This window comes from Scardinius erythrophthalmus (genome assembly GCF_964197995.2).
Source record: "Scardinius erythrophthalmus genome assembly, chromosome: 19".
NCBI lineage: Eukaryota > Metazoa > Chordata > Actinopteri > Cypriniformes > Leuciscidae > Scardinius > Scardinius erythrophthalmus.
Genome location: NC_138239.1, coordinates 36,458,285 through 36,475,923, shown reverse-complemented (window position 1 = coordinate 36,475,923; position 17,639 = coordinate 36,458,285). Strand labels below are relative to the sequence as shown.

At 37.9% G+C, this 17,639-nt stretch overlaps 1 protein-coding gene across 1 annotated transcript; it reads right to left on the bottom strand.

The window, feature by feature from the left end:
• Window positions 1-6,305: 6,305 nt before the first annotated feature.
• acyp1 (acylphosphatase 1, erythrocyte (common) type) lies at window positions 6,306-12,082 on the bottom strand. The gene is made up of 3 exons (XM_081394361.1): window positions 11,938-12,082; window positions 11,742-11,840; window positions 6,306-6,710 (listed from the first exon to the last, which is right to left on the bottom strand). Exons 2-3 carry the CDS (start codon window positions 11,823-11,825, stop codon window positions 6,495-6,497), a joined length of 300 nt encoding a protein of 99 aa, XP_081250487.1. The 5' UTR covers window positions 11,826-11,840; window positions 11,938-12,082; the 3' UTR covers window positions 6,306-6,494.
• Between the last annotated feature and the right edge of the window lie 5,557 nt (window positions 12,083-17,639).

The following is a 17,639-nucleotide window of genomic DNA, read 5'->3' as shown; positions in this document are numbered from 1 at the left end:
TTGCCGACCTTTGCCTAATGGTAAAGTCCGCCCCTGACCACGATATCACAGCAGTATAATCATAATATAATATATTAGAAAAATACTCGGTAAATAAATTAGTACAAGTAAAATAATCGGTTTGTTGATGGACATGCACTTGTTAATGCTGATGGTGAGGAGTTACAGTTGCAACATCTCATATAATGTACCTCAAACTGAGTAGTGTATCACTGAGAAACACTGAGTCCCGCTCGAGTCGTCCTTGCGATGGAGGTTCGGGTTGAATAACTTGTTCTTCCAGTGTTTCATCATCGGACTAGCGCTCGCATTGATATGGTAAAATCAACGTCAGTGTTCGTTACTGTCAATAGTTTACGGTGTAGGAAGCCTCAGGACAGCTGACGTTGTTATGGCAATGGGCGTTTTTGTTTTCGACTTTCAATTTTCACTTCAAGTGTGCACTGAATTTTTTATTTGTTTTTGTGTTTGCTGATTTCATAAAATACTAAAAAAAAAATTTTTTTAATGGACAAAATAATAACAGGGTGGAATAAAGAATAGATGGATGGATGATTTTCCATCTCTCACATACAACCAGTTACATTATTACTTTATTTTGAACTGGAATTAGATGGGAAACAATATGTAAAACACTGCCAAAGAATATTAAATTCTTCAACTTTAAACATAAATTACTTTCTCGATCACTATGTTCACTCTCAGTGTCTTCAGGTTTAACAGGGTGGATATTCTGAGCTAACATCAGCCACTGAACCGCATCTCAGCAACAGGAGCTGCTATAGGAGATCCATCTCATAAAGAACTGCATGGTCTTTAAAACTGTAATTTAAAAAATATTAGTATTTTTCTATTCACTTTTTTTCATATTTCCTGTACTAAGATTGACCAAATCAAATTTGAAAGATAAAATTGCTAAAAAATAGAAGTTGTTTTCCTGCCAAAGAAGTGATGACTGCTTTATGATATTATGTCATTTAATTTTTCCAACTTTAAATTAAAGGGAAAGTAGTCAAAAGTAACAGGGTGGGCAAAATAAATAAATTAATAATTAAAAATAAAAACACATTAGAGAGAATATAATGAGTGGAATCTTCCACAGCCTAGTCTATCCCATGATTCACTGGGAATTTTGAGAGAAAAAGCAGGATTACACTTTTAAATGTAAGCATTTTAAAGCTAACTCTAGCGGTTCGAGTCACCGGTGTTCATGTATACAAGGTATCTTTTCAGAGCGAATGGACAAATAAATAATGGTTCTTACAACAAACTTTAACACCTGGAATGCTGCTTGAAGTCGGAACACATTATTTCTCATCACTTCTAAGATGACGGTAAGTTCTGCTTGCTGTTTCGAGCATATGCTGCGTTCATGTAGTAATTATTTAAAATAAAGCTCAGAGTGCTTTCGGATCGCTCAAAATTACACATTTAAACGATTTTTCCTTGGAAAAATAAAGTCCTTGAAAAAAAAGATAAAATATCTTGAATGTAACTCGACACCCTTTGCCTCATTTAGTATAAGCAGTTCTATGATGCAAATGAGCCCCGCCTCCACTCACTCACTCAGCTCAGAGATCCACTGGTTGACGATCACACGTTGATCTGATTGGTTACAAGGTAGTTTGTGACGTCAGAAACACCAGCGATTTCAAAGCGTGTTTTTGAGACTGTCTTTGGTTCACTGCAGTTTTAAGGAGGAAATACTCAGCAGTGGTGTCGACTTATGAATTTACACATGGTTCGTCTTAAAGCAGATTAAAAACACCACATAGACACATAAACAACAACTACAATCTACCCTATAAACCACAGGGGGACTTTAAAAAATAATGATGTGCACGGATAAATCATTTATAATCACTGTGACATTCTGTTTTCATGGTGACTTTAAAGAAACGACTGATGGTTTAAAAACAATATTAGAACCGCAGTTTAATTAATTCTTCTCTGTATTAAAGGCAGGTATTTACCACCTATATTGCACAACAAAAAACATTTTACTAACAGTACCAAGAAATAAATAACACATTCTCTTACAAAGATCTGATTGCTGTCTTACAGATCAGATGCTGAACTCAGTAATAATGACAAGTGATGAACAGTCAAACCAAAAATTATTCATACAGCTATAGATCAGATATAATTTTTTACTACACTGAAAAAAATTTAGAGTAGGATTTACTTAAGTTTTTTCACTCAGAAAATGCTAGTAAATTTACAAAGTTTGCCAAGTAAAAACCTAAACATATTTATCAGTAGCTTTAATTAGAAATCTTTAAGTTAAATTTACTTGAAATATGGAATTAAGTAAACTTTACTTAACCTAGTTAAGTGAAAGTAACAAAGAAAATAAGTTATTTTAACTTGGCTAGTATAAGGTTGATTAATATCAATTTAGTTGAAATTTCCTTTGCATTAGATTTCACTCAAACAATAATATTGAATTATACCAGTCATTTATAGTATGTGCTTTACTTAGATTATCGAAGTAATTTATACTATATCATGTCAGATGTTAAGCATCATGTGAATGCAAAGACCTCAATACTTGGTAGACAATACACAATGACGGTAACATTTGATGGATCATTTTTGTGTTTGAATGTGTCATTTTGAGCAGAAAATTTACTCGAAATGTCACAAAATGGCAAGTTAGTAATCCTGACAACAAAAGCAATGATAAAACAGTGTAAATACAGCTGGAAAACAGTGAAAAATCAACCTCATTAATTATTCAAGGTCCAGTGCATGATGGGAACCCCAGTATCAGAAAAGTTTACGCTTTCATTTCTACTCGCTTTAATTAAGTACTGATATGGAATTTACTTAGTTTTTTTAATTCTTGCCTGAACTAACTTTTTCATGTAAATTACATTGTTTTTTTTCAGTAGTATTTACTTCACCAAAAAAAAAAAACATTTTTTACAGTGTAGTGTGTGCAGGACACTATAGAGAACGATTGATGTATTGTTCTAATTTATTACTGTGAAGCTGCTTTGATACAACCTGTGTTGTGAAAAGCGCTATATAAATAAACTTGACTTGACTTGACTATAGTTCATTTATGTAAGTGAGGATAGCAAAATAAAGTAAACTGTGACATATTATACTCAAATATTCTTCATACAGTGACTACCAGTAAAGTTTATAAACATTTGGGACCAAAAATGATTCAGACTCTTTGACCTGACCATGTTTTCTGAAGTGTTTTTTTCTTTAATTGCTAATACATTGCTTGGTCATTGGTTGAGCTAAACTGGTATTATCTAATTGTGTAGTTAAATTTAACAGCTGACAGATATTCAACATAATTCATGTGTCTAACAGAAGGACGGACAAAACCAGTCAAATATAAACTGAGTTCATAACTCTGAGTTCTGCTCATATTTGATTACCGTTTTCTACACTATAGTGAATAAACCGTGATAATGTGAGAAATGTTGAAGGTGTCTGAGTAAATGTTGGTGTGACTGTATATCCAGCCGTTTTCCAGTCGTGGTGTACGTCATCAGAAGGACTCGCCTCAGCTCGTGCAGAGACGTGTGTGTGGATGGGCCTTGAGAAGCGGCTGCAGAAATAAGCTGGTCTCTGGAAGGAGACGAGGGTGGGGAACGCTCATTTCCTGGAATGTTTGGCTCTTTCACAATACACTCATTCATCTTGGAGACTTGGTTCTGGGAGAATACCAGACACACAGGTCAATGTACATGTGAAACATGGCATACGAGCTAAGAATCATGGAGATGTGTGTTTTATGGATCGTGCCACGTCATGGTGCACCCTCAGCCAAAATCTGCATTTAATTTCAGAGAGAGATTTCTTCTTTTTTTTTGCCTTTTACTACTAAATTCAAAACCCATTCCTCATTACATGCATCAATGCATATTTCTGCATATGTGGAATATGAATCATACTGTTTATGCAACTACTTTTTTGACTTTTTGACAACTACTTGTTTTGTCAATGAAAAAATACGTTTTAAGACATAATTTAGATCTGTGTGGAACGGTCACCATAACAAGTGTTGTGATAAAAGTATCTTTTAATGATAGTCTGCTTTAAGCATCAGTTAGAATCCACAAATCCCTGTATGCCATCATTTTCTATCAGAATGGTCTCTATTAAACCCTTGTAAGCTATTCGGGTCCTTTTGACCCCTAAATGACATTTGCTGTCCCCTTCATCTACACAGCCTGAGACTTGACGAGGTGGTTGACATTTGCTACCTCTACAAACAAGGAAAATACATTGGAATGATATCTGGATGTTTGTTAGTGTGGAAAAAAAAAACTTTATTAATGTTTTACTCTACATTTGTGCAGTGTTTAGATTTAAGATTTAAGGATTTTTTAATTATTTTTATAAATAGACAAAAAACATTTTTTTTCTCAATCAGTTACAGTTACAAAATCAGTTACAATGCAGAAGAAATGAAGGGGTGATACCACAACACATCCCTGATGGAGTAAACACACACAACACACACAAAATCACTCATGAGAAATGAAAAATGGGCTGCCATAAGTTGCTCTCTGCTCCACATAAATCTGCTATGATGCAGACTATGCTAACACACACAGAAATGATGGAGTGACACCACAACACTTCCACGATGGAGAACAAATGCAAACACACAACATACACACAAAACACATATTTAACACTGTGTTCAGGTTGACTATAATAATGTGTCATAATTGTAAAAAATTATACTTCAGTACAAAAAAATGCTAAACTTTGAAAAAGTCATTTTTTATTGTTATGCTAATTGTTTTAAAATGTCTAAACATAAACCTAAATTTTAATATAAAAAAATAAAAACCTTGTGTACAGATATATACCCATGAGGAATGAGCCACTGGCTCTACTGGCTGTGGTTGAAATCCCATGTTATTTTAGTTTTAAAAATGTTTGTTCTCCAGTTGATGACATTAAACCATGACACACTGTCCATGTGATCTTTATGAATGAAAATAAGAAATGTGGATATTTTTTAAAGTGAATTTTACATAAAAAGTTATTTTTATAAATTACCTTTTTTTATAAAAAATAATATTCATATACATTTAAAAAAATATCTTAAATCCCCCCAACACTGCACAAATGTAGAGAAAAAAATAATAAAGTGATTGTTTAAAAAATTCCATATATTCCAATATCGTCTGAATGTTTTATTGTTCTGAAGACCCCAACATCCAGAGTGTACATCCCAAACAAATAAGTTATAGCATTATAATTTTAGACTATTATTGCAGGCCTTTTATTACTTTGCAAAATTATGTTTAATAAAAACGTATTACTTCCTGACATATAAAATGACCCAGATCATTTTAATTAAATTATTTATTTTTGTGGTCCAGTGAAAATATTGGCACGGCAAGTAAAAAATTGATTGTCCTTATTTTTGTCATTGTTTTAATTGAGTTTTTTTTGCAATCTATACTTTTATATCAAAACTTTCCTCTATTTACATAAAAAAAAAAAAAATTGAGACTGGAATGAGTTTTACCGTCCACCGATCTAAAACATTATAGACATTAGTATCACAATGTTTTATTGCCTTGGCTTTGAAATATTTGAAGAAAAAGCACATTAGTTTTGCACAAGTTAGTTTTGTTTGTCTGTTGAAGGACAAACACTTACAACCTCCTACCTAAAAAAACAAAACAAAAAACATATTAATCTTTTCTTGATATTATTGTAATACATGTATTTTAAAAAGTCCCCCCGTGGTGAAAATCCAGCTTTTAATGTTGTTTATGTGTCTATGTGGTGTTTTTAATCTGCTTTAAGACAAACCATGTGTAAATTTATAAGTCGACAGCATTGCTGAGTATTTCCTCCTTAAAACTGCAGTGAACCAAAGACAGTCTCAAAAACACGCTTTGAAATCGCTGGTGTTTCTGACGTCACAAACTACCTTGTAACCAATCAGATCAACGTGTGATCGTCAACCAGTGGATCTCTGAGCTGAGTGAGTGGAGGCGGGGCTCATTTGCATATTCATAGAACCATGCATACTAAATGAGGTGAGGGTGTCGAGTTACAGTCAAGATATGTTAAATGTAAGGAAAACGTTTAATTGTGTAATTTTGGTGATTAAAGATGAGTTTTAAGGGATAAAACTATTGACAGATTTCACATAACTGTGGATAAATCTCATGTTTACACAGCTGGGAAGATCTAGGAATATGGTTTAACACAAGCACTGATGTATAGACCTTAAAACCAAGGTGAAATTAAAGGTGTGGATGATACAAGCCAAGCCATTATAAAACACACACACACACACACACTGGAGGAACAGGGGTGGAGTGTATTATATTAGCTGTGAGTGTTACAGAAACTGGAAGAAGCTGGTATATAATGTCAATAAAGGTGTTTTCCCTCATATTTATACCAGTAACAGGCAACAGGTCACAAAAAACAAAACAAAAAAACCCTAAAATAAATAGTATATGTAAATAAATACTACTTGAGTTGTTCTGTCATTAACGAACAACTTTGAAGTCCTTAAAATCCAGTTTATCAATGGCGCGCTCGTTCGCGAACTCTGCTTTGGCGATGCGTGACTGCGGGCTGCCGGTGGTGCGGAGCCAGCGCTGCATCTGCTGGACTTTACCGACCGGACCCTGGATCTGCCCCTGGACCGTCCCGGCGTCGGTGTTCTGCACCCAGCCCACCAGACCCAGCTTCTTCCCTTCTGACTGCACACACACACACACACAGGACGCATGAGCACCGCACTTCATACACATTTAAGAACATAATCATAGAAAGCTAGCCTGGTTAAAACCAGACCATTCTCAGTAGTAACTGAGTTATGGTCTGGCAAAGCTTCATTAATAACTCATTTCCAAAGGGGCGTCACCAACGGACGTCGCTCAAATGCCTCTGGGCCTCTTATGTGGTGTTTTTAATTAGCCTGGTCCTACCAGACTCTCCTACATTTCATTTGTACAGAGAGTCTGGCCACTCTCCATTGACAAGCGTTAACGTCCTTGAAGGCGGGTACTCTGATGAAGTTTAAAACTATTGGATCTGCCCAGAGCCACTCTGGATCTGACATAACCAATCGCTAACGTTTGGTCGTGACGTAACCCTACAACTCAAACTAGCGCACGACCTCATCGTCATCGTTCTCAGCCACTACCTCTGTTCGCTGATTGGACCGGTAAAAATTTGGCCGAAGAAAACCCACGAATATACCGCAAACCCAGACGGAGTAATGAAGGAAAATTACAATTGAGCGGAAGTGTGATCATCAACGAGTGGATCTCCAACGCTATCTCACGACCAATACGAGTGATTAAAAGGCGGCTAATTCCTACGACCTCACTCGTACAAAATCGTACCATTTGTCTAAACCCACGTGATGGGTAGACTTAGGGGCGGGGTCAGGGGTAGGCCATTCGTACAAATTTGGCAACTCGTAAAATATGTATGATTTAGCAAAAATTGCACGAATTCGTACGAGTGAGGTCCACCTCGAATTATCCACCTTGTAAAATTCTTACGAATTGCCGTGAGATCGGGTTGGGATCTCTGAGCTGCTGTGAGTGAGTACAATTATTGACCACAGGGGGGACTTTAAGACCATGAAAATAGACTTAAAAAAGAAAGGCAGGTCTTAATTTAATGAAACAAATAAAAATGACAATAAAAGGACAGAAATTAAATTATAACAATGTTTAAATCCTCAAAACAACATTTCCAATATTTTTGTAACAAAACAAAATAAACCCATGTGTAAAACTCGCCTTTAGTTAGCCATTTACTTCTGTAATCTGACATTTTTCTGAAGGTAAAGGCCAGTCAATGAGAAAAACTGCTGAAACGGGATTTGATTTAACAAACAAATCATTACTTGTAATATAATAAATGTTAATTGAGATCAAATAAAACAATTTTATATATATATATATATATATATATATATATATATATATATATATATATATATATATATATATATACACACTGTATATAATGATTTCAGCTAGTTGCCTTCATGTCTCATTTTAATTTGGTTTAACCTAAAATTTAATTGTTTGAGCAAGTACATTGTGAAGATTATGAAGATAAAGATTATTCTTTTAAAATACATGTAAAGTGTATATAAAGTCTTTTGATTTCATGTTGACTTATACATTATGAAAGTAGATTTCAGCCAAATGTTCAGCTGTGTTCGCGCGGCAATATTATTTTAAAGAAATGTCTGGTCAGGATGGGTTGTGGTTCCCTTTCGATCATATTGCGTCTGTTAGACGCTATGGGGAAAACTCCTTTTTCTCTGAATATTGAAGCCTTTAATAAAATAACGCAGTGCTACTGCAAAGCCATAACAGTGCAGAGACGTATCGCACGCTATTGGCTAGTCAGTGGGAACTGCACAAACCTATGGCAGAGCGGCGTAACTGCGTGAACCATCGGTGCACCTCCCGCCGATCTGAGCACAGAGCCCGCCAGAAGGGGCAGGCCATCTGCCTATAAAAGATGCTCATTTCGCCATATAATTCAGGTTAATCTACTGAAGCGACGATCTTCAGAGCTCGCAGAAACTTCAAGCAATACTTCTCAGAAGAATTCGCCTTCTTCGCCAAGGAATCAGAGCCGGCAGCGGAACAGCGTGCAAGCCAGCGGACTGCAGCAGATCCAGCCCGCTCTTCAGCTGATAATCGCACGGCGAGCTATCGCGCCGTTTCCCAACGCTCTCCAGCGAGCTTTCTCTAAAAGAGCAGCGACGTTGCTTCAAATGTCACGCCACGGATGTGGCACATGTAGAGCCCCTCTGCATGCTGAGGACAGACACAGCGGCAAAGCCCACGCGGACGCCGCTCTTACAGAGATGAGCTGCTCCCATCTCTCCACACTTGGATCGCGTTCTTCTCAGAGCGCGACTCCGCCCCTTGCGCTCTCCTGTTTCCCTTTCCTCTCGAGCCACGGAGGAAGAATCGGCAGAATCAGAGGGCTGAGCATTGGAGGTTAGTGAGCTCACGCCAGCCCAGACCCCGCGTGCCACACTTTCTCCACAGAGAGAGATGTCGCCTGTGCTGTTCACCTGTTCAGACCAGCATGCCTCCTGTGACGCCAGCGGCCTCGTCTCGTTCAGGGGGATCCGAGGACGATCCTCACGATGACTCACTGTCATTAGCGGCTTCGGACGCGGAGGACGGGATGGGCTCTGTGGATGAGCGCAGCGACTCCTAAGCTGTACTGGACGCCGACTTTATCCGCATCCTATCAAGAGCTGTCGAGGAGCTCGGTCTCGACTGGGCTCCTGCCGAGGAGCCAACAGGCCCCTCGCCATAGATCCGCACCGTTCTTCCCAGAGGTTCACGAAGAACTGACGAAGTCATGGTGCGCCTCCTACTCAGTATCCACTTCTGCCACGCTCTTAAACGTTGACGGTGCTGAGGAAAAGGGTGCGCACCTTTGCCCACCCACTGTGTCCATGGTGGCTCACCCATCCAAACCCTGCAGAATGACGGGGCCTACACGTACTCTGGCCAGGCAGGCTCTGCTTTCCACTCCATGGCGGTCCAAGTGTTCCAGGCAAAGCTCCTCTGATCCATGGATGAGTCTGGACCAGACACAGATGCTTTTCATGACCTCCGCAGCACCACAGATCTGGCCCTGCGCACTACGAAACCATCGGAAGGGCTATGGCCAGCTTAGTGGTGCTGGAGCGCCACTTATGGCTGAACTTAACCGAGATAAAGGACGTGGATAGAACCGCCATCCTCGACTCACTTATTTCTTCCCCTGGTCTCTTCTGCCCCGCAGTGGATGGTTTCACTGAGCGCTTCACGACTGCACAAAAGGCATCGCAGGCTATGCGACACTTCCAGCTCTGCAGCTCCGAGTCGCCACAAGCCTGCGCCGACTCAGCAGCGGCAGCGCCCTCATCAGGCGAAACGCTTCCCACCTAAGCGTCAGGGACCCCGGCCTAGAATCACGCTGGACCCTGAACATAAGAAGCAGTCCTGATCATAAAAAACAGGAAGAGGGGAGGGCTAAGTCTCGCCGCAGCCGGAACACCCTCCAAAAAGCCCAGAGAGTTCCTCCAAACGCCCTGTTCAGCTCTGGCCGGTGGAGCAGAAGTTGCGATTGCAAGCAGTGGTCCCGTTCAAGTTCAAGCCCCCTTGCAATCGACCGCTGTTATAGCAAACACAATAAAAAACAAAAATATTCGGAAAAGAAGAGCACTTTTCCTCTTCCACACCACACGGGTATTGGTTCCCTGCTCAAATGCAGCACACCGTCACTCGAATTTATCCAACCCATAGCCAGCCGGGCCGTTGCATGGAAAGCCATCCCTGGCGTGTCACAATGGGTTCTGAACACACTAGAACGAGGTTACTCGCTCCAATTCGGTCACAATCCACCCCACTTCACGGGCATAGTTGACACTTCAGTGAGGAGCAACGTGACTCACGTCCTCTGCACCGAAGTAATGAGCTTATTGAAAAAAGGGGCCTTCTTTCGAGAACATTTAAACCACTCTCGCTTAAGATTGCACTAGTGCTAGCTTTAGCATCGGTCAAGTGAGTGGGGAACCTCCAAGCGCTGTTAGCGCTTCCTGTCTTGCGCTTCCTGTCTTGGGTTTCAGTTACGCCGCTCTACAGTTCCCACTGACTAGCCAATAGCGTGCGATTAGTCTCTGCACTGTTATGGCTTTGCAGTAGCTCTGCGTTATTTAAAAAAAAAGGCTTCAGTATTCAGAGAAAAAGGAGTTTTCCCCATACCGTCTATAGCAGACGCAATACTCGTTCCCTTTTCTCAGGGAACCGAAGTTACGTTAGTAAACGAGTTGTTTCGTGTTGTAATAATTCTACACAATTCATAAACTACAGTTTTTGTAACCTTTTATATTTTTGCACTTTTCCAAAATGTTGTTTCATTATTATTTTACTGTTAAAAAAAGCATAAAAATGAGCTGTTCAATGAGTTGTATCTCTTGTATGTCTAAAACTTTTCCTAGTCAAGACCTTAATGTTTTTGTCTATACAGAAATGTTCCAAAATTAAGAAATATTAAATTGCGTTCATCCATTTGACAGACACTTTCATCCACAGCAACTTACTTCACATTTCAAGTATGCATTTGTATCTTTTTGTGCAATCTGCTGATAGAAGCATGCTGTTTGATACACAGAAACACCTCTAATACAGTCAAAACAAAAATTATTCAGATATATATTTTTTTAAATAGTGTGTGCAGGACACTATAGTTCATTTATGTAAGTGAGGATAGCAAAATAAACTGTGACATATTATAACCAAAAATTCATCATAAAGTGACTACCAATTACATTTATAAACTTTTGGGACCAAAAATTATTATTATTCAGACACTTTGACCTGATCATGTTTTGCTGAAGTGTTTTTTCTTTAATTGCTAATGCTCTTTTTACACACAGACTGAACACAATGAAGCATTGCTTGGTCATTGGTTGAGCTAAACTGGTATTATCTAATTGTGTGGTTAAATTTAACAGCTGACAGATATTCAACATAATTCATGTGTGAGACAGTCTAACAGAAGGATGGACAAAACCAGTCAAATATCAGCTGATCTGATAACTTTGAGTTCTGCTCATATTTTATTACCGTTTTCTTAAGTGAATAAACTGTGATAATGTGAGAAATGTTGAAGGTGTCTGAATAAATGTTGGTTTGACTGTATATTGATGTGACAACTAGCCCCGGCACACACGACCTTGATATGTCCATTACCTGTGTGTGTTTCCTAAAGAACACGCCCTGCACTCTCCCATACACCTCATAATCCACAGACAGCAGCTCTTCTTCAGTGGACATGATGATGATGAGCACCTGAAACACTCACAACATCAGTATAACAGCTCCGACATTATCGGACCAATGCGACTCACAACTTTCTCAACTCTGTCAAACACACTGTACGACGTACCGGTGGATGGGCGATACTAAACGGCTTTCTAGTTTCTGAAATCCGCAGTGAAATCGACTTTATTATCGTTTCAACCTCAACACACAAGTTTCGCTCATGAAGTGGCGCATGCGCACCATCATCACAGCGCGTCCTTCATGCGGATGACGTCACTACGGCATGACGTCTGACGCAACTGGCCAATAACAAATGCGAAGGCAGTTTGCGTTGTCTTGTTCCTAAGCAACTAGTGTAAACACAAGTGGAAACCTGAGGTGATCCAGCAGTTTACATTCACAGTCACAGACAACACGAGTCGGTGAGTTTAAAGCTAAATATACATTCAATCTTTTATCATTTGAATGAAAATGCTAATAAAAATGTCAAGATACTAACTGACTGGTGAATATATATATATATATATATATATATATATATATATATATATATACAGTGCTTTGGAATTAAAATAGCCCCGCATCATCACATAGCCTTCACCATACCTAGAGATTGGCATGGTTTTATTTCAGTTAGCCTAATAGCTGGTTTGATTTGCATTGAGAGATGATCTTATGGAAAGTACTCTATGCCAATCTCTAGGTATGGTGAAGGCTATGTGATGATGATTATTCCAAAGGCCAAGGGAACTTTATCAGGATGCATAGTATCCTGGATCCATGAAGTAACTGGCCTTTAAAAATAAAAATCTGCCTGCCTCTATGGGAATTTAACATAGGGGTGTCCAGACTTATGCACCCTGTATTTTAAGGAAGAACATTTATTTATTTACGATACATTATTCATTCACAAAGAAAATTGGTGTCCTTAAAGGTTGGATTTTTCCTAATTTTTTAAATTAAGGCATTAAGTTCAATTTCCAAAAGATGATTTTTTATTCCTCTTTTTAGTCAACTTTAGCATGGGTGTCTAAACTTATGCATAGCACTGTATATATATATATATATATATATATATATATATATATATATATATATATATATATATATATATATATATATATATATATATTTACAGTCAAGCTTGTCAGACCCAAGGACTGGGTAATGTAATGAAATGCTAGATATTAACACTGTGGATTTTAAAGTTTAATTTAACTGCCTTATATTGCACACATATAGATGTACTTTTCTTTAATGATGTTTTCGGACTTTACATAAGCAGCAACCAAAGATGTACCGAACAAACAGGAACAAATGATACCTGACTATTTTTTAAAGAAATGTCGGTAACACTTTACAATAAGGTTCATTAGTTAACATTAGTTAATGTATAACTAACATTAACTAACAATGAGCAATACATTTGGGTCAATGACGTGACGGGTCAGTTTTTTGTCCAAAGGCCTTAATAATAATAAAAAACAAAGATATAACATCCAAATTATGTAAGGTAGAACAACTTGATCTCTTTTATTGAATCCAAAAGGTTTTAATTATATTTTACTACATATAAAGGTATTTTAAAGATTTTGAAATGTCAAAAGGTCATTCGGTTTAACCGTCCGAAGGCCAATACAGCCATTTCATTTGTGATTAAAATATCTTAACATTTAATAGATTTATATATTTTTTATTCTGGCTTGATTTTATAACATTATATCTCAACATAGTGCAAAATGGTATTAAAATTATGTGTAGAAGTCATTTCTTTGTTAAGAGAAAGATTGTCCTTAAAAATGAATTTCATTGATGTCATTCGGAGTAACCAATATAAAGGCACCATTTTGGATAAAAGTCATGCGGTCAATATCATGTGACAGGATGTGATATCATTCAGACACCTGCAAAGGACCACACAGTCGTGAAGCAAAGTAAGTAACTCACTCTTAACTATTTGAAAAATTCCTGTTTTCACTTGCTTATACGCATGTCCAGAAATATCAGGTCATAAAACATTGAAAATGTTGTAATATTTTAAAACCTTGTACTAAATATAAAATGTTTGATTGTCTTTTTGCTAGCTAGCTAGCTAGCTAACTAGCTAGATATCAGCCTGTTAGCATTGTTTGAAAATATTGTCATTCGGTTACCAAAAGTGTAATTCGGTAATATCCCGAAAATGTGGTTATACCGAATGACCTACTGGTTGTACCGAATGACAGCAATGTATGTAGGTCATATTTATCCATATCTGGAATAAATAAATACAACATTTTATTAATAGGAAATGTGCAGAGTATATTATTACATCATTTTGACTGAATTTTACTTTTGCAGATGCCTTTATCAAATAAGGAAAAAGCAGCTCGCTACTGGGAAAGGATCAAAGCTGATCCTGTTAAAAGAGAAGAGATACTACTTAAAGAAGAGAAAAGTATAATTTGTTTTTATTATTTATATTATTTAATTATTATTATTACTATTATTATAATACTATATATAGTAGTAATTGCATCGTAACACTGTTACAATGCATACAATCGGCTCTATTTTGCATTTAGTAACTAAAGAAAACTTGAGTGATTAACAGGAACACCTGCCAATATTATATTAGTAGTAGTAGTGGTATAGTTTTATTTTTGTTTTTAGTTGCCAAAGAAGAAAACTTAGTGGCAAAAAAGAACGCCTGTCAATTGATGAACTTGGTCAAAAGGATCAAGAAAAATATGGTCTTATATGGATGAGGGCAAAACAGGCAGAGAGAGAAGTTGAGGACCATAAACAATATACTGAACCTGAACCCAGAGTCTTTAAATGTGACCTGACATCCCAGTGGATGACGTACTGTACAACAGGAACCACCTTTGGCATCAGACCCAGACAAAATCTTCCACTTTAAAGAAGACGTGCATACAACCATTAGTGAGAACCTCTGAATTCACGGTCCTCAAGATTATGCTCCAAAGACTGGATGACTTTCATGAATATATAGCATCTAACAATCTAATCTAATCTAGTTTTTTAACAATTTAAACATTAGTTCCAAGAACAATTCAGTGTTTCAATGTTTTAATTACTTTAATATCATTAACAATATGAGTTGTATGTAAATATGTTCTGGCAGGTCACGTTAGTCAAGCTCTCATCAGTGACTCTCAGCTGATCCACGTCGACCTATAGGAATACGACGCCTATCACTGTATTCATATATAAGCTCCTTCACTATTATCAGCAGCTATCGCGTTTCTCAGGAGCGAATTACCCTCCCCAGTGTAAAAAATTAGCTCTATGAAATATTAATAATCATAACTGGTTATAATTGATTATGAATATTTGGATCAGTTAATATAATTAACTAAATGTTGTAAATTAATATTACAATCAATTAACCTGTTTGTCCCGTGAACACTCAGGGCCCTCTCTTGCACCCAGCACAATTGACTTTGTACACTGACGCATGTATCATTCCTATTTTGCACCCATGCACAGCGGACTTTTCCCTCCACAGACGCACGTCGGTAAATTAGGGAATGAACTTGCGCTCCCGGGGCGGTTCAGCGAAAAGAGGAGGCGTGTTCCGGGGCAAACGTTCCCTGGTGCTATTTTGCAGTTTCAGAAAACAATTCCGCCACAGACCAGGAGAAACCTCGTCTAAAGTCAGTGATGCATGTTATTCAGAGGCTATTTTAAGGGCGCATGCTTGGCCATAATGTAGCGTGTGCACAACGCGCATACACTTCGCTTCTCTCATCTACACAGACACAGCAGTTTTCATTTTTAGAAAACCATACATTATTACAAGGAAAAATATTCCACATGAGGGAAATCATTGTTGTGTCCATGAAGATATGAAAAAAATAGGCATAAATCTAGCTTACACATTTACCCCAAATTATCATACGCCTGTTTAACCGAAGCTAATCTGTGTGTGTTTCTCCATCCCCAATGTCACTTCTCTGTGTTTTACGGCCCTGACGAGAACGTCGGTCTCCTCGGCTGTGAACCGCTCCTGGCAAATCCGCCGTTATAATAGCAATCCGCCATGGAACAAGCGCGCCTGCTCTAAAAAAAAAAAAAAAAAAAACCTCCCCTTTCCCTCTAAACCTCGCTTATCGGGCTTATGCTACTCTGAATAATGCCTGAACTTTGTATCTGGAGCACTTCTTGCGCTGCTTTTTGTTTTTGCCTCTTCATGATGACTCGCTTAATCTAGTCCTACTTTGTAAGTCGCTTTGGATAAAAGCGTCTGCTAAATGACTAAATGTAAATGTAAATGTAAATGTAAATGTAAAGGGAATGTGAGATGACGCTCTGATTGGTTTATTTCACGTTACGCCCAAACCACACCTATGAATAATGAAGCTACTTCAGACCAACACATTTTAGATTTGCGTCGGGCGCAAGAGTCATTTATCCCGCCGGTATAATAGCAACAGCGCCCGAGGTCCGCCCACAAAGTTACTTGCGTTTCGCGCTTGATACTTGCGTTTCAGATCGTTAAAATAGGGCCCTCAGTGTTAATTATTTATTAATTCTAAGAAATGTACATTTCTGGGGCATGGGAAATGTCTTTCTTACTTTACAGTACTACTAAGAGCAAGTAAACAAAATCTATGATTAGAGACTCCAGATATGAGCTTGCGACACTGACAACTTTACGTGTGACGTGAACAAGATTTTATTAACTAGACTAAACACGTAAACTACTCTAACATACACACACATACATGCATACAGTTTACCAAGGGAAAGAGAGCTGAAGCAGAATACAGGAAAGCAAGAAGTTATAGCATTGTTTGAAATTCAGCAGATTAAAAGCCTTGAGCAAACCATCAGTTTAGTTCTAACTGTTCAAATAATGAGACTAAGTTTGATACTTGCATGTCTCGCCCATTTGAATTAAACTGTCCTGATGCAATTTGTTGAGGCTCCAGTTAATCTTTGCTGATGTGGTCTTGATGAGAGAGAACCCGTGGTAGTCAGAGGATCTTTGGTGAATGGAAAGACAAGGCCGCAGCCTGGCACAAGCTTGGGGGTCCTCAGAAACTTCTAGTTCAACATCATCTTCACGTCAGCATTTCAGAAAGGGACTAAGAGAGACGAGGGGGCTGATCTTGTGATCAGTGATTTTTAAAGCGTGAAGATGTCACAACCACTGGAGGTGTGTGAGCCAATAAGAAGTTTTCCCTTTGGAGGGAAATTTTTACGACCCATTGTGTTCTAGCAGGGCGTTTGAATATGTACTTTCATTGGGTGTTTAAGAAAAGAATCTTCAAGATTCTTATAATACTAATGCGTCACAAAGTTAGCAAAATGTAACGTAAATTAACAAATGGGGGACGAAGATTGGAGTTTATAGAGACCAAACATGCCACACATATGATTTTGGTAAACCATAGTATGCATCGTCTGAAACATTAACCCCAATAGAGTTTACAAGAATACATAGGCCAAACCACATAAAAGGAAAATCATGAGATGGGAAAATTAGATACATGTTTATACATTTCTAAAGTGGTTATATATAGAATATATAGGATTAACAGGGTTTATTTCTCCTTCTCAGCAAGAATTAAGTGAGAGTCACAACTCTCTGGAAATCCCTTTTGGGGTCGTAAAACTTCTTATCAGTCTTAATGTGTCCTGTAACAGGACACAGAGTTTTGCCATTGTGTTAGATTCATTTGTGATGTTAGTTTTGGGGGAAGTTTCATAGACCTTTGTTGGGAGAGTGAGTTTGCTGGATTATTCATTAAATATAATAAATAATTTGTGTGTGTCTTATTGGTCCAGATGCTACACAATCTCCACCTCTCGTCACTC